At 35.5% G+C, this 26,995-nt stretch overlaps 1 protein-coding gene across 2 annotated transcripts in view; it reads left to right on the top strand.

Annotated features, from left to right (window-relative positions):
* The window catches only part of RP1 (RP1 axonemal microtubule associated), a 655,430-nt gene that overhangs the window by 498,674 nt on the left and 129,761 nt on the right, over nucleotides 1–26,995 (top strand). For both annotated transcript variants that reach the window (XM_021005939.2, XM_078153415.1), the window contains 5 exons: nucleotides 1,768–1,922; nucleotides 12,617–12,695; nucleotides 19,097–19,228; nucleotides 22,313–22,494; nucleotides 23,004–23,090. In XM_021005939.2, the coding sequence (XP_020861598.1) occupies nucleotides 1,768–1,922; nucleotides 12,617–12,695; nucleotides 19,097–19,228; nucleotides 22,313–22,494; nucleotides 23,004–23,090 (635 nt within the window). The remainder of the gene's footprint in view (nucleotides 1–1,767; nucleotides 1,923–12,616; nucleotides 12,696–19,096; nucleotides 19,229–22,312; nucleotides 22,495–23,003; nucleotides 23,091–26,995) is intronic.

Raw genomic sequence — 26,995 nt, 5'->3', positions numbered from 1 at the left:
AGGTAGCAGAGACATTGTGACGTGAATGGACATTTTTGTACTGATAGGCCTTTTCCTGTTCCCCCATGTCAATAACATCCTTAAGCTATTGTCTTAATAGTAGGATCATTGGGTCAATTATGTGAATAATTTTGTTGCTTTTACTGTGTGACACCTTATTGCTTTTCAAACAGATTGTCCCAATTTACAGCTTTGCTAGCAGTATAATAATAAGCTTGTTTCTCCAAGGTCCTACCAGTACTGAATGTTATCTTGTTTAATTTTGCCAATTTGATGGGTATAAAGTAGTATCTTGGAGTTGTGTTAATTCACATTTATCTAACTACTAGAGTTTGAACACTTTTAAGGTAGCTATTAGTAATCTATGTTATTTATTTTGTGATATGCCTCTTCATTGACTCTCATCACTTACTTCATAGGGAATAGAAAGGCATAATGTTTCCTTACAGGTAAAATGTAATCATTTAAAAAAAGTTGTCTGTTTATTTTTCTCAAATCATGAACATAGGGGTCAGATTTTTTCAAAACAATCCCACTTGAGTTATGGATATGCATGCCACACTTGCATATCTCAAATGATCAAGATTTTGCCATTTGACCTCCTCAATCAAATCAACAACCATTTATTAGGTATCTAATATGTGCTAGGCATCGTGTCAAGCCCTGGGGATATAAAGAAAGGCAAATACAGTCCCTGATCTCAAAGAGTTCATTTGTTTCTACTTGAAGAAACAACATGCAAAGAATTCTGTCCAAATAAGGTAAATACAGTATGGAAATAATTAACAGAGGGAAGACACTATTATTATAGGGTTCTGTAAAGGCTTCTTGTTGAAAATGGGATTTTAGTTGGGATCCTAAGGAAATCAGGGAAGCTAGGCACTGGAGATGGGGAGAGAGAGAGTTCAAGACGTGGGAGATAGCTGGTGAAAATAAATGGACTCTCATGGCTTAATTGATAACATTTAAAATATAAAACTGAAATATGCAGACTTATAAAGACTTCAAAAACATGTTAAGATCAATTGACTGCTAATCATATTCTCTTGTATTGGCCTTATATTTGACAGAAGATATGCTATTTTTCTCTGAAAAGAATAATCATCCCTAACTCTTACAAAGGCCTTGCAAAGTTAGAATGTTAAACTCTTAAGGAAGGCTATGATATTGTCAGGGGGGAAAAAAAAACTCCTTTTGCAATCTACTTGTACTTTTCATATGAAATTTCATATGATCATTTATTGGTTTAAATCTGAGCATTTTTAGAGTTGGTAAAATGCATCTTATTTCCTCTTCAAAATAACCAAGCCTACAGTCTTCACTACAGCATAGCAAAATGACATTTTCTGCTTGTGTAAATGTTAAGCGTCACATATTTTACATAAGCAGAAAATACTATTTTTACTCCTTGATAATGGAAACTGTAGCCTTGGCTATTTTCAAGTAGAAACAAAATGTTAGGTACTTTTAACTAGGTGGTGGCTTTTAAAAGTCTTATCTAGGGATTGGAATTGTATCTACTTTATCAGTTGAGAAATTGATTGATGAAAAAGAAAAATTACTTGTTTGCTATGCAGTAAATCTAGAATGAAGTGACTGACTTACTCTTCATTGCTTTCTCTCCTATATCAAATTGCTTTTTTTATTCCTAGCCAAATTTATTCATAGGACTAATGAGCCTAGAACATCCATACACCATAGACAAAAGGACACACATTTAAAAATTTTCTCTGGTGACTTTTTTTTCTTTATTTTTCTTTCTTGTAGTTATGGAATACTCTGTCCAGATACACACTGGAGATGTGAAGAATGCAGATGCCACTGGCCAGGCTTATATTTACATAAAAGGGGAAAGAGGTGATTCTGGGAAAAGATGGCTTACCAATTCAAGAAATAGCTCAGTTGCTTTTTCCAGGGGACAGGTAAAACAAAAATATTACTTATTAAATAAGTGCTTTGATTTGCTATTTCTCATATACATGGGGTTACATGGAGTCTATATTATGTTCATTCATTCAACACTCAGCAAGTAGTTTTGAATGTAGACAGAACACTATGCTAGGTGCTGGATGTGCTAACAAAGTATAGATAAAATGCAGGTCCCTGTCGTCCTGGAGCTTACAGTCTAGTAGGAAGGTTAGACAACACTGATAGCTATGCAACCCAGTATTAAATGGTAAGCAAATTAGATGAGAACAGAATAAAGAGGGCCCAGAGGGGATTGCTATATCTATACATGTAGAACAAGAAAAATCAGAATTCTATTAGTGTGTTACTTTAAAGTTTTCTTTTTTGTAATATGAGGACAAGAACATCCAGAAAGACATAGTGCTTAAGTGTCTTGCTATTTTTTTTGTTTAAGTACTACTGAGGCACAGTGGGAAAGAAAATCACCCACAATGGTTACCGAGATCCTAAAGTCTCTTGTATTTCCCTGAAGAGTATTTATTCATGTAATAACCAAGGCCTATTTTCTTTATCCTGGGATGTATGACAACATAGGGCTATTGGCAAAGGAGGTATAGAATCATTTACTCAGTTTCTTTCACTACTTCAAAATAGTCATTCATGGTATGAAAGAAGAACATAGCATTTATTTCTCCAATAATTGCTTTCATCGGTTGGTAGGAAAAGATATATGCTTGTTGAAAACACGCTGGGAATACCTGAAGCAATCCCTTTGTAAAGGATTCTGGAATACTTTTTTTGTCTAAAAAATTTGGAAGACCACAGAACAGGTTTCAAATTGGGCAGAAACTCTGAAGATCTTGGATTTAGAAGCTTTCTTTTCAGATGTAGGACTTATAGAACAGAATACAAAAGCTTGGCTGATACAGAGGGAAAGAGTGTACCTTTTGTCCCATCAAAGTCCTGTTGAAGAGAAACTATCTTGTGCCTTTAAATGATTACCTGGCGCTCATGTTAATACCGGGAGATACCAAAGTGTGCAGCTACTTAGTATGCAGTATATAGGATGAGTGTCACAAGAAACATTTTTAACATTACATTTGCAAACCCGCAATCTAATGCCACATATACTTGCTCTTCTTGGTATTAAAGTGAATATCTTTTGATGTCAGGCCTGCTGATATAAATTGTTTTAAGTGCAGGGTTCAAAACACAGGTTTCAAGCTTTTCCCTGGGCATATAAATTCCATTTTTCTAGTTCTGCCTGATGAAAATGTTAATTTATTACTGGTTGCATTTTAACAGATCATCTAAGAAGGCCAATGCATTTCCAAAAGAATCATTAGCTTGCCCCTATTTCATTGCCTGAAACAGAGAGCAAGAGAGGTCTAATGACACTGAGCCAGCAACTCAATTTAAATTCACCAAAAAATTCCACTCAATAGCTCACATTTATTAGCACTTTAAGGTTTGCAAAGCACTCTACACATGTAATCTCATTTAATCCTTGCATCATCTCTATGAGGGAGCTGCTAATTTATTGTTCCTATTTTATAGACAAAGAAACTGAAGCTAAAAGTAATTAAATTCCATGTCCAATGTGACTAGCAAATATCTGAGGCAAGATTCAAACTCAGGTCTTCCTAACTTCTGATCTACTATTCTATCCCTTGTACTGCCTGTCTACTGCAATACAGTGTTATTGTTGTTGTTGTTGTTGTTGTTGTTGTTGTTTGTCCTTTGTTCTTGAAGAGGACCATGACATCATGGAAGTGATGCCATGACATGCAAGGAAATTGGATTTAAGTGAAGGAGCTCTGTGCAAAGTCACTAGTCTCACTTTCTCCTCCAGAGCCATCTGGGTCCAGTGGCCAGATACACATCAGAACGTCTGGAGATGGCCCCAGGTGTGGAACACCTTGGCCTTTTAAAACTAAGGTCTTTAGCAGGTATCAGTTTGACTGAGGAAATGTTTATTCAGCGGTTAAGGATAGGTCAAAAAATGAGACAAAGAATGGCCTCTTTAACCTATTCCAGAAAACAAAATCGAAGTGGGAGGGAAAGACTCTCAGGATTTCTGGCCAAAACAGTAATAATTCCCATTTAAGTTCTCTCTGAGTCAATCAGGCCAAACAATGACCAAGTAGGGTTTGGCCTGTGACCTATTGTTGGTCAATCCATGAAAGCCAGAGTGGTTTGGGTTTAAGACATGGTCCTTAAGAAAGAAATCTACCCTGCAAGCCCCCAAATAAAGAGAGCTTTGAACACCAGGCTTATTAGTTTGTATTTTATTCTAGAGGCTATAATAGAGTGTCACTGAAGAAGTTTGAGCAAGAGAGTGATGACCTGTTTTAGAAAGAGTATTTTGGTAGCTGTGTGGAGGATCACAACCTAGGTGTCATCCTTGATTCCTCATTTTTCACCCTTACCCTATAACCAACTTGTTGGCAAGTATTTTTGTTTTTACCTTTGTAATATATCTTATATATGCCTTCTTTTTTTATGACACTGTCACCACTTTAATCCAAGCCATTGTGACCTCATGCCTGGACTATTGCAATAGCCTTCTGGTTGGTCTCCCTGTCTCCAATGTCTGTCCATTCTAATCTATCCTCCACTAACTGTCAAATAGATCTTCCTAAAGTGGATATCAGACCATGTTATCACCTTATTCGGTGGTTCCCTATTACTTCCAGGATCAACTATAAAATCCTCTGTTTGCATTTAAAGCAAAATCTGGTCCATTCCTACCTTTCCCATGTATAACTAGCCCAGTGACACTGAGCTCCTTGCTATTGTTCCTCACACAAGACTTTCTCTCAACTCCATGCCTTTTTACTGGTTTACATCTCATGCCTGGAATGCTTTAATTTCTGCTTTTAACTTCCTTGGATTCCTTCAGGTCTCAGCTAAAGCCCAGCCTTCTGCAAGAAGCCTTTCCCAGCCCTCCTTATTCTTAACTCCTTTGTGAGTACCTCCAATCTAGCCTGTATATGACTTGTTTGTATATAGTAGTTTGTATGTTATTTCCCCCATAAGACTGTGAATGAGTAAGAGAAGGGACTGATTTTTGCCTGTCTTTGCATATCACTAGCACTTACCCACAGTGTCTCAGATATAACATGCACTTAATACATGCTTGTTGACTTGATTTGGCTTGACTTGTTGGGAGAGAAAGAATAGAAACGTAAACAAGTGAAAAGACTATTGAAATTATTCACTACAGGAGCTGTAAGTAAAGAAAAGAAGATAGAGGCACAAAATCTTTTGGGAAAAGAATCCATGAGAATTTGCAAGTGATTAGGTACGGGGAGTGAAGGTTAGGGAAGTGTAAGAGAAAACTATGTGATTATGAATTAGGGTAAATGGTAAATAGGGTAAATGTACTCTTTAGCAGAGATGAGGATATTTGGAGGAGGGTGCAGTTTAGGAGAGAAAGTCATTAGGCTGCTTCTAAACACTCTGTATCAGCTGTGTAGGCTTAATTGTTTTCATTATGCCCACTCTCATTCTTCCACCTAAAAGTTTCGGAAGACAGCTGTCACAAAGGTTAACTCAGTCACTGCCTTTACTTCTCTGTCCCATAGCAATTAGTCTTGCTATTTCTGGCATCAATTTCCAACTTTTTTCTTTAGTTTTCCTATTATGTTTCCAATTGATTTTTTCCTATGTTTCCAATTGCTGTTCCAATTTTTAAATTTGTTTAGAGAGAGAAGCAATAGGATCAACCATGATTTTCAGAGATTCTTATGGCATCTTGATATCTTTGTATTTAGCTGTAATTTCAAAGACTTTTTAAGGCTAAGTAAAACAACTTTTTTCATTTACTTGCAGCCCTACTTTGATTATTATTTATCCTTTCTTCTACATTGCTTCTTGGCAAAGAACTATAACAGGCATGTATCCTGTGCTGAATAATTCTACATCTACACATATATTTAAGGTTAATCAAGATATTTACATTTCTTTCAAGGTGCAAACCTCTTGCCCACGTGAAGTAAATTTCCCTTAGTATGAGTCTTTCATAATGCAATAAAGACTATGCAGTTGTTACTTTAGCCTAGGTTACAATGAGACATCAGTATGGTCTCTTGAAAGCTAAATCCAAATCAAGGTACTCTTCAGGTTCTCTGACTTGAGTCCTCATCTAGCATATTCTCTTCTAGACCCAACCAGATTAGATGTGAAATTATGAGTAAAGAGCATTTTATAGAAAAGAAAAATAGCAAGGTAAATAGGAGTATCTCGGACATATTAAGCATTAATAAACATTTGTTGGTCTTAGCAAGGAAACATATTCCTAACTTCAAAAAATATACATAGAGATACTCTTCCACAGCCATTGTCAATTAATAGTTCATAAAGACTTATTAAGTACCTACTATATGTCAGGGACTGTGCTAAGCCAGGAAATGCAAATATGAAAAAGAAACATAGTCCCACGCCTCCAGGTACTTATAATCTAACTGGAGGAAACAGGACACAAAAGAAAACTGAAAAGTAGGAGAAGAGGAGGAGAAGGGGGAAGATACTCCACTGGGAGATGGAGGACCCATAGTGGAGAAACTGGATAAGTCCAAAATAAATACAACCTCATTGGAAATGAGGAGACAGGAGACCTCTGAAGAAGGTGTGAGGATACTTATAATCAACTATAGGCAATCCATACTCCTAAGAAGAACCTCACTGCCACCAAATCTTCCAAAATTGTGTATGCCTATGTCTTCTAGGCTGCCTCCTCCATCAAAGTGCTTCTCTAATGAATTACAGTTGCTAGGGTGTTTTTGGTTTTGTTTTTCTTTCTTTCTCCTTAGAAGAGTGCTTGGCAGTACAACAAGGTTACCTCAGGCCAAATTTGTATTTTGGGGGGTTTGTTTGTTTGTTTTTTGTTTTGTTTTATTTTTTGGTCTTCTTGTTTTATCCTTAATGGAAACTCTCTCAGGCCAGTTTTCTTTTGGGATTGGAATAAAGTCAAGTCCTTCCAACTTCCATCTTGCCCCTGACAGCTAGCCCCAGACATGCAGGTTATGCTAGAATATTATTCAACGATTAACACTAGTTCAGGAGCAGGGTACAGTTTGCATTCTTTGTCCTGTGTCAATTCTTGAGTAACTGTTGTCCTGAATTTAGGTTTTGGGGCAGTCACTTGGTCCAGGATATGTCTGAATCTTTGCAATAATGAGTTAAGTTATCATGGACTCCATTTTGTATTTCATTATAGTGTGGTATCACTGAGAAATGAAGTTTTTGAGGAATTTAACAAATAATTATGAGCATACATTTTAATCTAAAGAAGTATATTTCATTAGCCTTGTTTCCATGTAAAAACCCAGTATAATTTTAGTGAGAATTCTGTGATAGATGGGAAATATCATCAGTTTCTTCCCTCCACCCCCAAAGAAAATGCATTTGTTACATATGCTTTTACAGACATTCTAATGAGGGAAATTGCCTGATATAAACAAGTAGTGAGAACAGTGAGAAAGATGTACGTATCAAGTTATGCACTCCTTTTAAGATCCACGGGAGAAGAGGACCATAATGCTGTGGTGCAAAGAGAAGCCCGGGCCTCCACCCTGCATTCTGTATTCTTCCCAGAATTCTATTATGTGTTATTATTCAATAAACATGTATTGGTCTTTGACTGACTGCTCACTGATTTCTGCCTTCATGAGGAATAGTAAAATCACTTATAGGTACTCTTGTTTTGATTATGAACATTCTGTAAAACTTTTACATACTAACATGTGCATATTTTTTAGACTTGGCATGATTTCTATGGACAGACTAAGTGCATAATATTCAATATTTTGGGGCAATTCCTAGTCCTGGAGGATATGTGTTTCATCATGGGATAGAACTTCTATTAACTCTCTGCCTTTTCACTTCCTGTCTCCCAAACTGAGAATTCTTTTCTTCCTCACCTCTGCCTCTTCTCTAGCCCTGAAATCTTTCAAGACTCCACCAAAACACACCTTCTGCAAGAGGCTTCCCCTACCCAAACCCGCCCACCTACCAATGCCTTCCTTCTGAGATCATCTTCTATGTGCACTGTATATACATAATTATTTGCATGTGTCTCCCTCATTAGGATGTGATTTTCTTTAAGTCAAGGACCATGTTTTGGCCTTTCCCACTTACTAAGCTTGTAGGAAGTGCTTAATAAATCCTTGTTGACTGATTGACTTTAGACATGCAGACCATGGTACATCTATGATTTAGCCTTATATAGTTGCATGAGACAGACACATAGAGATCAAGTGGTGACGCTGCTAGAAGGAATCAGAGGCAGGATTTAAGGTGTTCCTGGACCCAAGTGTAGCATTCTGTCCATTATTCCCTAAGAAAATAACTTTCTGGGGAAGATGTGCTAACCCAAGTTTCCAAGCTGCTACTGTCAGCCTCTTGTTTGCTCTGTGACCTTTGCATCCAGAGACACAGTAATTAAAATATCTTTGCTTGTCATTTTATCTGCAACTTTCAATAATTCCTCCTAGCATATTTCACAGACTTGTCCTTGTCTCAATTAAGAACTAATGCTTACAAAGCATCCCTCTGTAAGTGATTTCATAGCATCTCCCAATGCATAGCTCTATTTGACTTCAAAACTATCTTGTAATGTTGTTAGGGACAAATGTCTGGGAATAAGTTTGGAGAACAAACTATGAGAAATTAGTTCTATGCTTATCAATGGCAAGCTATGAGAAGCAATATGGCATGAAGTATAATGTTGTGTTAGGATCCAGGAGACCTAGGTTCAAATCCTGCCTCTTAAATCTTCTAGTTCTGTGATGATGGGTAAGTTACGTAACTTCTTAGAGCTCCAGTTTCCTCTCAGCAAAACAAAAATGATAATATTGGCACTACCTTCCACATGGTTGTCATGAGGCAAGCACTTTCAAAACCTTAAAATGCTATATTGATATGAACTTTTCAAGAGTAGATTTTACATTATATGTATTGAGATTAATATACTATGGAATCAAAATGAGATATGCTTGACTCAGGCTTTCCTCCTCAACTTCTGCCCTCATATTAGTTTACTTCAACATAAGTCTATACGTATATGCATTTTCCTTAACTGGGAAGTTAAAGTATTTGAGGAAATATCAATATACAAATTTTACATATATGTGTATGTAAGTATATATGCATCTGTCTATCTATCTATCTATCTATCTATCTATCTATCTATCTATCTATCTATCTAATACTCCCTTAAATACCTGAACTTCCCATTCCTCAACTTACTCATTGACCTTGACCTGCTTTTCCATCTTACCTCAGCTACATGCAGAGATGGTCATATCTTGATCTTGTTATCACCCACATACACTCCATTTCCATGTTCATGAACTCTGAAATGTTCTTATCTGATCATAATCTATTGTCATTCTACCTTCTGCCATGCAACCCTAAAACCTGGTCTTTATCCTCACCTACACCTCTAGTCTCTCTACTCATTATTTTTCTTTTCCATAAACCCCTGCACTGCCTACTTTCTTTCCCATATTGACCCTAAAAATGAACAAAATAGTCAGTATCCTATTCTTTTCTCTAGACTACGTTGCACCCCTTATTGTGTCATTAATTTTGCCCTGCCAAGCCTAAGCTTTGGTAGTTTGTGAAACACACTTTCACAGACATTCTAGTGAGGGAGACTGCCTGATATAAACAAGCAATGAGAGCAGTGAGAAAGATTTATGTATCAAGTTATGCACTCCTTTTAAGATCCAATCAATGTGCACTGGAGGAGAGGACAATAATACTGTGATGAGAAGAGAAGCCTAGGCCTCCACCCTGCATTCTACATTCTTCCCACAATTTCACTATGTGTTACTACTCAGTAAACACCTATTGGTCTTTGACTGACTGCTCACTCATTTCTGCCTTTGCTCTTATTTACATACTACTGAATGAACCTGGAGAATTATTGAAACCATGGTAACTGGGACCACTACAAATTTATGGTACATAATCTCAACTGGGCACTTACTGTGACAAGGCAATCTTTTCATACCTCCCTAACTGATTCAGCTTTTCCAAACTTTTTCATCCTGTTTCAACCTTCCTCTTCATCCTTTCAGCTGAGAACCTTGTGGAATATTTCACTGGAACAAACTGAGGCCATTCATGTGAGCTCCTTTTTCTTCCCTCCTCTTCATCTTATGTCACTCAGTTGTTTTCTGTCATTATCTCCTCCTTTATCCCTGTCTCACATGAAGAAATATGCCAAGGCAAACCCCTTATATGCATATATGATACCATTCCATGGCATCTTCTCCAGCAGATTTCCCTCTTGATCACCTCTACTTCATCACTAATCTTTAGTCTGTTCCTAACTACTGGTTCCTTGCTGCCAACAAACACACCCATGTCTCCTCCCTCTCCTCCCCACCAAACCTTACTGTATCCCTCCATCAAGAAGTCAACTATTGTACCATATCTCCTGCCTTTTGAGGTGAAACTCCTTGAGAAGGCCTTCTATGATCACTGTCTCCATTTTTTCCCTTTCATTTTGTTCATAATTCTATTCAGTCTAGCTTCTGACCTCATTATTCAACTGAAAATACCCTCTCTACAAAGTTACTAAAGATCCCTTAGTTGCTAAACCTAAGGGCCTTTTCTCAACCCTCATCCTTCTTTATCTCTCTGAAGCTTTAGAGTCTGTTGATCAACTTGTTTTCCTAGTACTCTCATTTTTCTAGAATTTTATCATGTCTTTCTCTCTTGTTCTATTCCTACCTTTTTAACTTCTCTTAAGCAGATCACATCTACCAACTATGATTGTCCTCTAAGAATCTGACCTAGGTACTTTTATGTCTATACAATTTCACTTTTTGATGTCAGCTCCAATGGATTAAATTTTCATCTCTATGCAAATCATTCTCAGATTTATTTGTCTAGCCTAAACTTCTCACCTGACCTCCAGTTTTACATGTTCAACTACTTCTTAGACGTCTCAAACTGAATATACCATAGACATCTTAAACTCAATATATTCAAAACTGAGCTCATTATCTTTTGTCCCAAAACATTCTTTCTTCCTAACTTCTCTCTTATTGTTGAGGACACTGCTGTCCTCTCAGTCACTAAGGCTCACAACCTAGGTGTCATCCTCAATTCTTTATTCTTATTCTCTTTATTCACAGCTCCCATATCCAAATCTATTGCCAAATCCTGCTTTTTTACTTTTCTAATGTCTCTTGCAAATGACCCCTTCTCTCCTCTGACACTGCCGGCATTCTGGTGCAAGTCCTCATCACTACATGCTTTTAAGGGCTAGTGAAATAACCTCCTCTTGATCTTTCTGCTTCAAGTCTCTCTCAACTCTACTCCATACCTCACTTAGGAATTGTATTGACTTTTCACTGCCCTGTGCAATCAACTCCACTGGATCTCTATCACCTCCAAAATCAAATATAAAATCCTCTGATTGTTTTCAGAGACTTTCATAATCTAGCCCCTTACTGTGTTTCCCATCTTCTTACACCTCATCTTTTCCTCCCCCTGCTCAGTGTACTATGCAATCCAGTGCCACCAGCTTCCATTCCATTTCTCACATGAGACACTCCATTTCCCAACTCCATGCATTTGCACTGGCTGGATTCTCTGGGTTCCTTTGAGTGCTAGGTAATATCCCATCTTTTATAAGAAGCTTTTTGCAATTCCCCTTAATACTAGTGTCTTCCCTCTTTTGATTACCTTTAATGCATATTGCGTATCTCTTGTTTGCACATAGCTGTTTGTGTTGCCTCCTACATTATATTTTGAGTTTCTTGGGAGCATTTTTTTATCCTTATTTTGTATCCTCAGTATTTAGCATGCTACTTGACACATAGTAGGTGCTTAATAAAAAGTTTGTTGATTGAGATAAAAAGCTGTTTATCCTGTTTGATAAAAGTTCATTTAAAAATGAAAAAAAAAATCTTCAGTCAACTAAGTATTGGTTGAGATTCAACAGCTATCACCTTGAGATTAATCTGTCTTTTTGAATTTTCCTTTCATTCTTTGGCAAACCCTAGCATCTCTATTTGATTTTCAGCCACACTTCAGTTTGCTGTTTTGGACAAAAAAAATCCTCAAGAATATCATGATATTTTGTTCCTCCTGACTCATTTATTTCACTTTCTGAAAATTAAATTATTACCCAAACTCAAGTTTCCCTCTGTACCTTCTTCGTGTTCTCCCAGTTCAAATCTGACTTGTCCTCCAAGTCCCTATTCATGTTCTCTGAATGCTAAGCATTCAGAGTCTGTGACAATGAGTGGTGTTCCTAGCATTTTTCCAGACATATAACCTATTCTCAGCTAGCCTTCATATCCATGTGTCCCATGTACTAAATAAAAAGCAATGTCTTTAATGGAACTTTAAATAGGCAACAGAAATTTTGGGAAAGACTGTCATTAGCTTCACATTAACATTTGTGTTGGGTGATGGGAGTTAATTGAAGGAGCATGGGAATCAGGAACTATGACATTGGAGTTCAAAGTAGGGCTCTGCCAGGAACTAATGGAGGACCTTGCTCAAGTCCCTGACCTTCCCTAGGGCTTAGTGACCTCACCTTCCATTTTGAGATTCTCACCAACTCTAAAGCAACACACATTTACAGTATGGATTGGATAGAAAACAATTTAAGAGGCAGAATGACTAATCTCTTTTTCTATGGATTCATCACGCCCCATTTTAATTCTTTCTTCAATTGCAGGTGGAGGTTTTCACAGTTAAAGCAGTGCACCTTGGTAAACTACATGAGATTATTCTTGGATTCCAGAGTTTGAAAAAAGGTACAGTGACTTCAGAATACAAAATAATTGTCTGCACATTGACTGTACAGCTTGTAATACACTAAATATATTGGGAATTTAATGAGGGGTTGTAACTTTAATTCACCACATTATTTTGATAGGTTAATTTGGTATTGTTCCTAGATAAGGACATGCAGGAGATTTTTACAAAGCCTACATCAAATCTGTCTATCACTAAGGCAATGAAATAAATATAATGGGGTGTTAAGGGAAGCACATTCATTCTATACTAATCTGAAAGCCTTATAAATCTCATTATGAAATCTGGTCTGTTTCATTCCCCCCTTCAATCTTTTGACAAAGCAAAATAGTATCAAATTGTAGTAGAGTAGCCTCCTAAGATGATTTTGTTTGATGAAATGTGCTAGTAGGCTTTTATAAAGCCTGTTTGTAACTCTTAAAAAATAACACATGTTTCTCAAAGGAAGAATATTCTTCAAAGAACTGAGGATTTATGTAGATCTCAGAGGTTGCAGACTCTGTGTACAACACATACACAGAGCTGTGTAACTTTGGATTCTAGACGGCCAGATTCAGGCCTACTTAATGACCTTTCTTTAACAGTTATAAAAATTACCAGCATGGAGTAATGGATATTTTTTGTGTCATTCACTGAAAGAACAGAGAAGGGAAAATGGTAAAAATGTGAAGTTACTTGAAATTGCTGATTACCCTTTCTAGGCCCTATCACTTAAATCTGCTAGTGTTTTGTATTCATAGTTTTGAGAGAATGGGGGTAATTAGGTGGCCAGGTGGATAGAGTGCCAACCCTGGAGTCAGGAAACCTCATTTTCTGAGTTTACATCTGTAGACACAAGCTGTGTGACCCTGAGCAAGTCACTTAACCCTGTTTGACTCAGTTCCTCTTTTGTAAAATGAGCTAGAGAAAAAAATGGCAAACAACTCCAGTATCTTTGCCAAGAAATCACCAAATGGGGTCATGAAGAGTCAGACATGACTGAAAATGACTAAACCACAAAAATAAGAGAATGGATACCTAGAATAAAAAAAATAATTCTAACAAATTTATTCTCTCATCTTCCCATATCCAATATGCTGCCAAGACCTATTGATTTTACTTTTGTAACATCTCTCACCTAAAGTCTCTTCTTTCCTCTGATCATCTCCAATATTTTGTTCAGTGCTCATCAAATAGTAGGTGCTTACTAAATGTTTAATGCCTAACTGAATATTAAAATCACTGTGCTTTGCTTTATCAGAATTGACATTTAGGATACACAGGTTATATTTCCAGTTCTGCCGTTTAACTTTTGTGATTTTAACTTAGCCATTTTAACTTTGTCCTCTGTTTAGAAATGTAAATGTGTAATGGAGGAATGAATATAATCACAAAGACTGGATTTATTGGTCAGTCACACATTATATATGTGTATGTATATATGTGTGTAAGCATGTATATGTATATATGAAAGACAGGGGTGAGAGGTGATACTGGCACTTGATTAGAGGATCCTTCCCTCCCCAAATTCATCTACATACATGTGTGTGGGTGTGCATATATATATATATATATATATATATATATATATATATATGCACACCCACACACAAGGGTATATACATGCATCTAAACAAATATACATATACATAAGGCATATATATGTAATATGTTGTTAATGTGCATGCATGCATGTGTATTCATAACACAATACACACATATACATACACACATGTATGAGAGAGAGAGAGTCAGTCCAAAGTCACAAGGGTAGTAAAAAGTAGAGCTGAAAATATAATCTATGCATTCTGAATTAAAATTCTGACAAAGCGAGATGCCTATAGATTAATATAAAAGTAAATTCATTTAAAATTATGTCTGTTTCTAGATATCAGTTCTTGTACAACTATGACTTTTAAACACTGGCAGGTTTAAGTGGTAAGGCTTGGTAATTGGTAATATTAAGAATCTTGACATTTTTACCATTTTTTCCATTTTAAAAAATGTCAGGCAAGTATAAAAAGAAAATCCTTTTTTCTCTTTAGGGTAAATACACATATAATATACATGTGTTTATCCATATGTATTATAAGCATAGATAAACTGTTGTGCTTTCTTTGTATTCTTTCCTGGAATAACAAATAGGGAAAAGGACAATATAATGTACAGGAAAAAAGCAGTGGTTTGGACCCATGATCCTATAATTTTACCAATGTGGAAAATTTCCTAATGTAGAAACTTTCTCCACCAAGAAAGATCTTCAATTTGTCTATACCTGACAACCTGGGTTGCCTGTGACACTGAATTTAGGTAACATGCCCCTAATTCCATGGCTCTGTATCAGAGGAGACAGACCTTGAACTCTGATCTTCTTGTCCTCAAGGCTGACTCTCCCTACACTAGTTTTCCTATGCTATCATGTTGTCTCCCTTAGATATCCCATAATTTGTTAAAAAAAAATTCTACTGCCTCTGTTTGAAGAATAATCGTTAAAATCACACAGCATATGCTACTTCAACTGGATTCCTCTCTAACAAAAGGTTGTCACATCTCTTTAGTTGCCCAAAGAAACGGCAGTGCTGATATAGTTACAATTAATTTCCTACAAGGATTACTAAGTCACTATATTACACCAAAATTCCATTACAATCATTTATTTCTTTCTCCCTCCCCCCTTTAAAGTTCCTAATTGTATGCTTAGTTCTCACTTGCTAATTTACTATGCTCTTTGCAATGTCTTCAGGGAGCTGAAGAGAGTGGAGCTGAAACACATCTCATTTATTCTTGACTTATATTTCAACTCCTATTATCTTTTGCCACTTTACACATCCCGAGCTCTGTACAATGCCCACAAAAACAAAACTAACCTAGTGGCCCATGGGCATGGAGGTGTGTGTGTCTTGGTTTCTCCTCTATTGCTGTCAGAACATATCATTTTAAATTTCCTTTTACTGATTCACTTCTGAAAAGCTGAAAGGCTAGGCATCACTTCTCTGAGATAAGGAAAGTGATTTCTACCAAAGTACTCATTATATAAAAAATAATATGCTACAATGAAAATTTGTGAGTGTATGAATTGCTGTGGTGCAAAGGACTTCATTTTCTTCTGAGAGGTGATATGCTATGCAAATATAAAAAAGTCTTAAAAATGTAGATTGCTAAGCTATGATTTTTGACTTTTTATTTCAAACATTGTGGATGACCTATTGAATTTACTGAATGATGAAGTCATAGAAAGTAATAATATGACAAATACACACTCCAATGTACCAATGATGCCTTTTTGAAAAGAAAATTATTAATTTGGGCACTGATTGCTTTCATTTCTGGGCAGTTGTTTCCCAGCAAATCTTAGTGGACTTTTAAAATTCCTGACATTCACCTTCATGATTTTGGCAGATGATACTATTTGTTTGTCATAAAGAAGATACTTCCTCTTTTTTAATTAGAGAAAATTAAAGCCTTAAGCATTTGTCATGTAATGTGAAGAGGCTTTCCCAGGTTAGGATTTACCCAGACTGTTGAGAAGTGTGACCTTCAGTTGGGTATCATCTAGTACAATGGAACTCACAGTGTCATTTTCAGCAAGGCTATATGATGCCTGGTTTCTTAGACTTTTTTATCCCTAAAAATTAATTTACTTTTTCTTTTGCCTATCTCCTGTCAAACTTGTCACAACCATGCATTTATGATATAATTCAATTTTTAAAAAGTCATACTTTAAAAAATTTTTCTATTCTTCTTATGTTATTTAGTTCAGCTCAGTAAATGTCTCTTACGCAAAAGCTATGTGCAGTAAAAGCATTAGCTAGGCACTTAGGTGCACAATGATGAAACAAAACAGTACTTACTCAAGTGAAACATAAGATCTGAGGGTTGTACACATCATAATAAGAGTGCATACAGAAATAAGATCAGGCGGAGTAATGGGTTTGGTGTTAGAAGGCAGAAGACCTTAATTCAAATCCTGGCCCTTCAGTACCATCAAGTCACTAAATTTTCTGGGCCTCAAATCCTTACTTGTAAAATTAAGAAATAGGGCTGTGGCTATATGTTGCTTCCATCTCTTAAATTTTCATAATTCAAAGTAGACTAAGAAATTCCATAAGGGAAAGAGTAGCTCTTATCTACAGATGCTGTAAGATTATTCTGCAAAATTAAAAACTAGTTTTTGAAAGTGAAAAGTTTTCACTTTGAAAAATGAAAAAAATCTATCACACAGGTTATTCTATTGACTTGCTGATTAATAATGAATAAATGTTTGTTCTTTGACTCTTAGAGCTGGGAGGTATCTTAAAGATCATTCAGTTGAACTCTTTCACTTTATGAATGAGTAATCTGAGGATAGCAGAGTTGTAGGGATATGTCCAAAGTCATATTCCTAGTTAAGAGCAAAGCTGGGAGGGAGGTCTGACTAATCTTTGACCAACTATGACAAAAATTACTGATGGTTGACCAAATTCAAGTTTTAAAACATAGAATCAAATGATTAAATTTATTTATGTCTAGAAATACAGACTTAATTAGAAGCTGTCTTTAATACATGTTTCTTGGAAAAGCATCTTCTTAACCTTATAAGGGAGTGAACAAATCTTCCATTTATGTTTTTAAAATAATATTTATTTATTTTTAATATTGTTTCCTTTTTAAATTTTGAGTTCCAAATTCTTTCCCTCCCTCCTACCCCTCCTCCACCCACTGAAAAGGCAAACAATATAATGCCAATTAAACATGCAAAATTATGTAAAACATTTCCATATTAGCCATATTTTTAAAAAGCAAGAAAAATAAACTGAGAAAATTATGTTTCAATATGCAGAGTTCATCAGTTCTCTCTCTGAAGGTGGATAACATTTTTCATCAGGAGTCTTTTGAAATTGTCTTGAATCATAGTACTGATCAGAGTAGCTAAGTCTTTCATAGTTGATCATCATTATAACATTGCTCTTACTGTACACAATGATCTGCCAGTTCACTTCACTTTGTATTGTATTCATATAGGTCTTGCCATGTTTTTTTTTTTCTGAAACCACTCCCATCATCATTTTTTATAACACAATAGTATTCAATCACAATCATATGCCACACCTTGTTCAGCCATTCTCCAATTGATGACACCCCTTATATTTCCAATATTATCCACCACAAAAAGAACTACTACAAACATTTTTTATACATGTAGGTCTTTTCCTTTTTGCTTTTATCTCTTTGGCATATAAACCTAGTAGTGGTATTGCTAGGTCAAAGGGTATGCAGTTTTATAGCCGATTGGGCAGTTTCAAATTGCTCTCTAGGATGATTGGAAAAATTCACAACTTCACCAACAGTGCATTAGCGTCCCACTTTTTCCACATCCCCTCCAACATTTGATGTTTTCCTTTTCTGTCACATTAGCCGATCTGATATGTATGAGGTGGTATTGAAGGGGTATGGGCCCAAGCTGAGACCTTTGCCCTTTGGTCCAAAAAGAATTTGGCTCCCATTTGTCTATGGGCCCCAGAAAACCCTTATACTTCATTCAACTGGCCTTTCCTTATCTCTTATTCTTATTCTGATCTTTCCCTAAGGATGAAGCCTAGTGTTTGATCCCACTTTTGATCTTATCAACCTCTTCCTTCCAGTTTTTTGTCATCCTGATAAAAGCCTAGTCCTTCATTGTCTATTCCCAGGTGACCCTATCCAGACACTTCAATTCTCCCTAAACTCCTCCCCCAGTCACCCAGATCCTCTTCCCAGCCCCTCCTCTGGTCACTCAAAATTACTTGAGTAGTATATGAGATCCACCCTAGACCCCATTTAAACAGTAAGACTTTCTCATGCCCGCTTGTCCTTATGGATGTCACTAATGTTCAGATTCCTTAAGAATCTGGCCTGCATGGTTTATTGCTAATAAACTATTCTCTGGCTGAAAGATTTGGGTTGAATTCATTTAGGCATGGCCCACCTGTCATGATCTCACCGCTAAACCTCTAGACCTCATCAGTATCTCAGAGCTGTTTTAATGTGCATTTCTCTAATCAATGGTGATTTAGAGCTTTTTCATATGGCTTTAGATAGCCTTGGTTTCTTCTGAAAATTGCCTGTTCATGTCCATTGACTACATATCGATTGAGGAATGGCTCTTATTTTTTTCCATAAATTTGACTCAGTTTTATATTAAGTATATATTAGAGAAATTAGGTCTTTATGAAAGAAACTTGCTGCAAAATTTTTTGATATTACTTCATTGTCTATGGTACCTTTTAGCAAAATGAAGTTTACCCGATGATCTCTTTTAATTAGGTCTATTTTTGCTTTTGCTATCTCTAAGGTCATAATTGCTGCTTCCACCTTTTTTACTTTAGCTGAAGCATATTAGATTCTGCTCCAGCCCTTTATTTTAACTCTGCTTGTATCTTTCTCTTCCGTTTATTTTAATCAGATAATTGGTTTTTGGATGAAGTTGTTATAAAGGAGGGACACACCTCTGTCATCACTCATATCTTTTCTCATCAAAACTGGATCTGCAAGCGTTCAGACAAAGGATTTAGTGAAGTTATAATTCCACTGAAAGGTAACACTGGTTTTGTTATTTGGATGCCACTGTGCTATTGCTCAATCTAGAAAAGAATATAATGGTTTCCATTATGCCAGTAGTTCAACTACAATCCTTGTAGTTCTAAATAGAGCTTCAAATTTCCATATGAACAGGATTCATTAACAAGTATTCAAAGGTTAATTCACTAAATAATAAATGAAAAGAATAAAGTTAGAAGAATATTACCTTGAACTTTGTGTTTTATGTTGTTCCCATACCATGGAAATAAAAATATCAAGAAAGAAATAAAATGGTGCTTGTAGGTTTAGGTGTTGGTCTGAAAATATTTTATCAAATGTTGCTAAGATATTCAGGGGAGGTTCCTGAATATGATTATCTACCAGTGGACTCTGTATAAATTGAAAATAAAGATAATTTAAAGACCAAAATGGTAGAGCTGGATCTCTACCCATTCCCCTCCATTAAAATAACAGAATCTCAGAATGTTAGACGTAAAGGAGATGATATTGTCTATCTGCTTTTATTTACAGTTGGGACTGAGGTTGAAAAATATCACAGAAGGGAAGACAGATGATTGAAAATAAGACAGGTATATACGTATATATCTGGTCCACAGACTGAGATCCTATAACTCAATCAACTTAAAACCCACTGTGACAAAGTTCATGAACATTTTTGTCCTGTTTTGGACTACACTTTGATATGAAGATAAATAAAATTAAATAAAAATTAAATTTGATAAAAGGTTATAGAGGTATAGTAAAAGCTAACAGAGATCATCTATTCCAAACCTGTCTTCCTATAGGTGAGGTCACTGAGGTGTTTAGAAGTTATAGGCTTGTTTAAGGTCCCAAAGCTAATTTGTAATGGGTATGGGTGCTAGAAATCAGACCTTCTAAACACTTGATGTCAAAAGTAAGCTGGCCTTCTAGGTATTCAACATAACCAAGTCCTTATAAATGGGTCGCTATCAGTGACTAATTTTCACATCTTCTTTCTATACCATTTTTTATGAAAAAAAACTTATACAATAATGTTTCTTAGAATTTCATATATTCTAAAACACAAGAGCTATTATATATATTGTCATTTTAACAAGAATTTGATATTTATGCTTATGTGCAATTATGAATTCATTCAACACATAATAGCATGTTATATAATATAATTAGATATTGTGTACAATACATGATACCAGTGGAAAGCAAAACTTATAATTCATCTTCAAATTATGGTTTCGTAGAGCTTTTTCTCATAACATAACTGACAGCTGTCTACTGTTCATTAAAAATTAATTCAAAGCCTAGTAGCCTATGAGTAAAATGCCATAATCTAAGGGAAGGATTGTAAATTAGTTAACCTATTATTTTTCAAGAGATTTGTGAATAATATAATACAGCTCCTTAAATAATGCAAGTGGGGACACATTGCTAATATCATAAATATTGTTTAAAATTCTCAAATTCTTAAATGGAAGCAAGGTGAACATTCAAAAATAGAAAATCCTCTGCCTCCCCTGGGTTACAATTGGGAGTGCTGCTGAATTGACTCCATATATTTCTGTTGTATGAAAACATCTTAACTGCCTGGTTCTTATTAATGAGGAATTCTCAGAAGAATCAGACACCATCCAAAACATTGCTTCCTAAACCCCTTATTTCTTCATCATCATAACTCTAAGAGCTTTCATGTATTTTCTTGTTTGATTTTTGCAACAATCCTGTGGAGTAGATAGTAGAAGTATAATTGTTTCTATTTTCCTAATGAGAAAACTGAGACATTAAATAACTGTCCCCAAATCACGCAATTAATTAGTCAAGAATCCAAAAAAAAAAAAAAGAATCCAAAGTTCTTTTTATTACCCCATACAAGCTCATTCACTTGCTCAGAAGGCTCTCCTGGCTCCTCATATTGGCATTTAGAGACTACCATAGCTCAACCCCATCCTGCCTAACCAACTTTATCTGTCTCTTCCCTCTGTGAACCTTTTGCTCCAGCCAGGTCATTTATGAGACTATTTGCCTCATAAAAACTCCAGATGTGGTCTCCACTTCAAGACTTTACTTGACCTATTTCACTCCCTTTTGTTGATCCAAATTCATGCTATTCATTCATGGTCTATCTCTAGTCCTGTCTGTTCTAGAAGGCCCTTTTCAAACACTGTAGGCTCCATTGGTTTCTCCCTTCTCTGAACTTCTAGAGTGCATTTTGTCTGAAAGGCCAGTTTTGTCTCTTAATAATGTGATAACTTGCACGATTACTCTTTCATGTGTGTTTTACACATATAGTAGGTACTCCATAATGAATGATGAAGCTTTTATTTAGTGTACTATGTACCGAGTGCTGTGCTAAGAACTGGGGATACAAGTACAAGCCACTAAATCAGTCCTTACTCTCAAGGAGCTTACACTCTAAGGGGGGGAGAGAAGATGACACAGAAAGGGGGAGAGAGAAGTGAGAGAAATAGGCACACAAAAGCACAGTTTGGAAAGGTTCTACAAATGATGTGGAGGTCTGGTTCTGTGGAAGATACAGTGAAAGCACTTTATTCAGAAACCAAGGTCCCAAAGGCAGAGTTTAGGTTCTGGTGAGAGCAGTATGAGAAGGATGCGTTTTAAGTGAGTGGGTGTAATTTTGGGTTAAGTAGCTTCAAAATTGGAAATGCTTCACTTAAATGGGATTTATGCATCTGTCTAATAAAGATTAGAATACTTTGAGTTGTTCAAAGCTTCTTTTTCATTTGCCCTTCACAACAGCACTGTGTGTTAGGTGCACTAAGTATTTTTTTTTCTCATTTTATAAATGAATGAACTGAGGATTTGAGAGGCTAAGTCTTTTGTCAAACTGTTATGAATTTCAAAGGCAATATTTGAACCCAGGTCTCTCCTGACTCTGAGTCTGGTACTTTTCCATCTTGTGATGCTGGCTGTTATATCAAATTTTCCTTCTTTCCTTCCTTTCTGTTTCTCTCTCTCTCTCTCTCTCTCTCTCTCTCTCTCTCTCTCTCTCTCTCTCTTCTCTCTCTCTCTCTCTCTCTCTCTTTCTCTCTGTGTTTCTCTCTCTCTCTCTCTCTCTCTCTCATTTTTTTTTTAATTATAGAGGTAAATGTGATCCCTGCAGTGATAAAAGACTCCCAGGTTAGCAGCAGAGGTCATTGGCAAATGTGGCTCTCTGCGTCTCCCCTGCCAGAAAACATTCCAGATGTTCAATTGATTGTATTTGGAATGAGAGGAAAATCTCCTGTGCAGAAAATTAAGAACTTGAAAAATGATCCATTTTTGGTAAGTTTACATTAATACTACCTTTTATTTATGACTTGCTGGTCTTTTTAATTGGTTGACTGAAAAATAATGATAATAATGGCATTCAGACTGTCTCTTGTAATTTGCGGTGTCAATTTCACTTACTTGATATATTTAAAATCGCTGAAAAACATGAAGAAATCCTGCAGAGAGATATGGTCAGCAAAACTTCCAGAATGCTTTTTCAGATATTAAAGGATACAGAAAAATGTAAAATGCCTAAAAATTGTTTTGAATCATTCTGCCAAATCCCAGACACTATCATATCTTGGCTGCGTTCTTCATAATTCAGTCTAGCTAGTTGAAATTTCCCTCCCAAAGGATGGAGCTTTCTAATGCTTTAGCAAGAGTGTTATAAGGAACTATCACTGCTCATATGCCATCCTTTTTTAGAGATTTCCAGAGACATAAAAAAACATTTAATTATGTTATGGAAAGATCAGTGTTCATGAAGTCTTTCTGTTAACTCTAGTTTTGTTATTTCATAGTTGCATCTTGATGATATTGGTGACATCACAAAAGTTTCTTTTATATTGCCTGATTCATGTTTGAAGAAAGGAATTAAGCTACATAAGGTACTCTTCTGTGTTGTATACAAGTAATATTTAAATTATTATAAGAAACATATTCTTTGAATCAAACATTTTTAGAATATTAAATTCTGTATAACTTAGAAATAAATCATTTTCCCAATAAATAAACATTATTCTTCCTCCAAAGGTGAGTAAGATGTTATGGAGGAAAAGAAAGGCCCTTAGAGGCCTGCATCATTACCTGTCGAGGAGAATACCTCTAACTAAAATTCATGGTGAGGGGGTTGGACTAGACAGTCAATGAGTTCCCTTCCAGTTCTACATTTGTAAACTGTGATTCTACGACATACAACCCCCAAAGAAGGTGAGAACTAGACACAGACTATTATGAGAGAGAACATACAGGTTATACTGGGGCCAGAACTCTGTTCCCTCCCAGGAGCTTTTGCTAATAGGAGAAGGTATTTCCTAAACTACCTCTAAGTATAAGAATATTCTGATGGAGAAAAGATCAAGGATTTCAGGGGCCCGGTTAAGGCACTGTACCTATTCTGATGCTGGCACCTTCCCTTTTTCTCCCTGTTCGTGGTGCTTTTTGTAGAAGAAATGTGTAGAGTTGGCAGAAGCTACTTTACCATCCACACATAAGAAAACATGTTATTAACACCTATTAGGCTATGACTTGGAGAACTAAGTGAAATTCTAGGCACTATTTGAAGTGGAATTTTTACCTGGATATTATCATCTCTCTGGTTTCCCATCAATCCATTCCCATGCAAATGTTCTATTTTCCTGTCTGTTATGTCTTCTTTTCTCCTTATTTTACCTCTTGTGAGTTACATGTCATTAACATTTATAGACTGTTCATTGTGTCTAGGACATTGTGTTACAGCTGTCTCTATCACTCTTTTGGGGCTCAATTTTTGTTTTACTCTTTATTTTTTTGTATTGCTCCACTCTAATGTGAGAATGGCTAGTCTTCCTAACTAGACTGTAAATACGCCATACTCCTTGGTGTTACTCAGATAACGCAGAATGATGTCATGCAAATAATAGGCACTAAATAGATATGATGAATGGATGAAGTATTTAACTAATAAAGACCTCGCTGAGTTTTCTCTCAGTATTTCCTATCTCATCTTTCCTTTTTCATTTCTCCTTTTCTGAGTATGAGTGTCCTTTTTAATATCATGAAAATCCTGCCATACCTAATTTTTGGACAGAAGATGAATATGAAACATTTGTCTTCATGAAGTGAAAATTACTGACCCAGAAGGATGAGATGATTACTTTTGTTCTCATTAGGGATTTGTTGTTAGTTAATTCTTGTTCATGAGGAGAAAAATTAGAATAGGAATACTGAAAAGCTTGTATTGAAGGAAAAAGTCCTACAAAGTTGAGAATAACTGAACCGAGTTTTTATTTATTTAAAAAAATCAATTATATCTAGGCATTTCTTTTGAGAAAACCAGATTTTCCCAAAGAATATTGAAATACAAATGTGTGGAACAAAATGTACTTAAGACAAGTCGACAGTCACTAGTATAGGGCTCAATAATGTGTTAAATTCTGAACAGACTGATATTTCTTTGGAGTTAAACCTTGTTTAAGAGTCTCCAAGTGAAAAAAAAAAGAAGACAAATTCTGACTCTGGGTCTTTGAAAAAGAAAGAGTTTACAGAGCAGAAAGGGGAGGCATCAGACCAGGAATAGATTAGTTCTTGTAAGCAGGGTATCACAGGTGAATGCTATTTATATTATAGGGATAGGAGTGAGAGCACATCAATCCTTACCCTTAATGATATAGTAATAAAATCAAAACAAAGTAGGGATGTGTTCCTCTGGGCAGTGGGAGGAACTGGGTCTGAGCTGAACAGTGAGATTGAAAAGAAGTCTGCATTAAGCCACAAAATAAAAAAATAAACTGAGGCTGATAAATTTTTTTAAAAGGGTTTGGGGGAACTTAGTGATTTAGGTCTATGTTGGGAGGGAAGGATGAGATCATGTTTTTCCAAGTAATACAGCCTGATACATAGTTATATAGAAAAAGCAAAGGGGAGAGGAACATAATGAAGGGGTAATGGGAAGACTAAGCCCTCAATGGTCTGACTTCCCTTCACACTGAAAAACACACTTAGCAAGAATACTGTGAATGTTAGTTAGCCAGAAAAAATTAAATTCAAACAGCAGAAGTTGTAAATATGATCTCAGGTAAGGAAAAAGTAAAAATAGATATGGTAAAAGACATGGTCAAGAGGCATGCAAGAAAATTATATATAATCTAAATGCAAAAGGGAAGGTCTAACTGAAACCAATCAGGAAAGAATGGGGAGTCTGATGGTACTGTATTTCAAAGTATATTATTAAGCAGTTATTATCAAGACTAACTTGTACTGGATTTTGAAAAAAAATTGTTGATCAGTACAATAAACTACATAAACAATACCTAGGAACAAATTCAGACAGAAGCCCAGTTTTCGCAAAACTCAAGAACACAAACTCCTGGGGAAAGAAGTCTTCTATTTGACAAGCATTACTGGAAAATGGTCTGGCAAAAAATAGATTTCACTTAGCATCTCCTTAATAACATGTTAGTTAAAAGTAGATGAATATTCTCAATATAAAACATTGTACCATAAAACAAATTAAAGTCGGATACAAAGTTACACATTACACAATCATGGATGGAGTTTTTTTTTAATAATAAGGCAAATAATAGAAAAAAATCATCAAAGTAACCAATTTGGTTTTATTTTAAACAATTGGAAAAAGCTTTTGCATGAGTACAATCTATACAGGTAGACAAATAAATGCGATATAGTTTGGGAAATCCTGAATAAAATATCTCTAATAGAACCCTGCTCTCCAAAAGATAATTGAAATGAATGTATAAGAATAAACATCATTCTCCATCAGACAAGTGGTTAAAGGATGTAAAAAACAATTAAAAAGTAATTCAATCAATAACTATCTGAAAAATGTTCAAATCAATACTAATCAGTGATATAAAATTTAATCCCATAAGCACTTATTAATTACTTAAGCAGAAGACACTGTGCTAGGTGATGGTAATACAAAGATTTTTTAAGAGAATACTAATGAATCTTAGTAACCATAAAATATTACCTCATCACCATGAAAATAACAAAGAAGCTAAAAGATAAGAAAACTCATTGTTGGAGGGGGTAAGGTAGAAGTTTTAAAACTTTTTGGTCTCAAGACCCTTTTATACTCTTAAAAGTTATTGTGGAGCCAAAAGAGTTATTACTTAAGTGAATTATATCTATCCATTTAGAAATTAAAACATAAAATTTAAAGTATTGTTAGTTCATTTAAAATAGCAATAATAAACCTATCATGTGTTGACATAAATAGCATGATTTTATGAAAAATATTTAAAAATTGGAATAATTTTCCAAAACAAAAAAATTGTGAGAATTGTGGTATTACATTTTCTTACAAATTTTTCAAATCTCCTTAATGTTTGGCTTATAGAAGACAGTACAACTCTCATATCTGCTTTTGCATTCAATCTGTTGAAATACTTTGTTTTAATTGTACATGAGGAAAATCTAGTCTCATACAGATATATAGTTGCAAGGAGAAATGTTTTAATATGGAAATAGCATGTTAGTATTATTATGAAAATTAATTTAACCTCAAGGAACTGTCCCCCCTCCCCCGCAAAGGGATTCCTCTAGAATTTCACATGCTATACTGTGAGAACTCCTGGACTATAGAACTAAAAGTATGCTAATTCAGTGCTCATGGATAGGTGAATGGATTCAACCATTCTGGAAAACAATTTGGCATTATATAAGCAGATAAAATCAAGTGTTTGCTGTATCAGTGTTTCTTAAGTTTTTAGATATTCTGTTGAAAACAGTTTCTATACTGTAGATATTTGAATGACCAAAATCTCTGTCCACTGAATAGAAATGAATTAAT

This window comes from Phascolarctos cinereus, unplaced genomic scaffold, assembly GCF_003287225.1.
Source record: "Phascolarctos cinereus isolate Bilbo 61053 unplaced genomic scaffold, phaCin_HiC Scaffold_4;HRSCAF=312, whole genome shotgun sequence".
Lineage (NCBI taxonomy): Eukaryota > Metazoa > Chordata > Mammalia > Diprotodontia > Phascolarctidae > Phascolarctos > Phascolarctos cinereus.
This window is presented reverse-complemented; position numbering and strand designations above follow the sequence as displayed.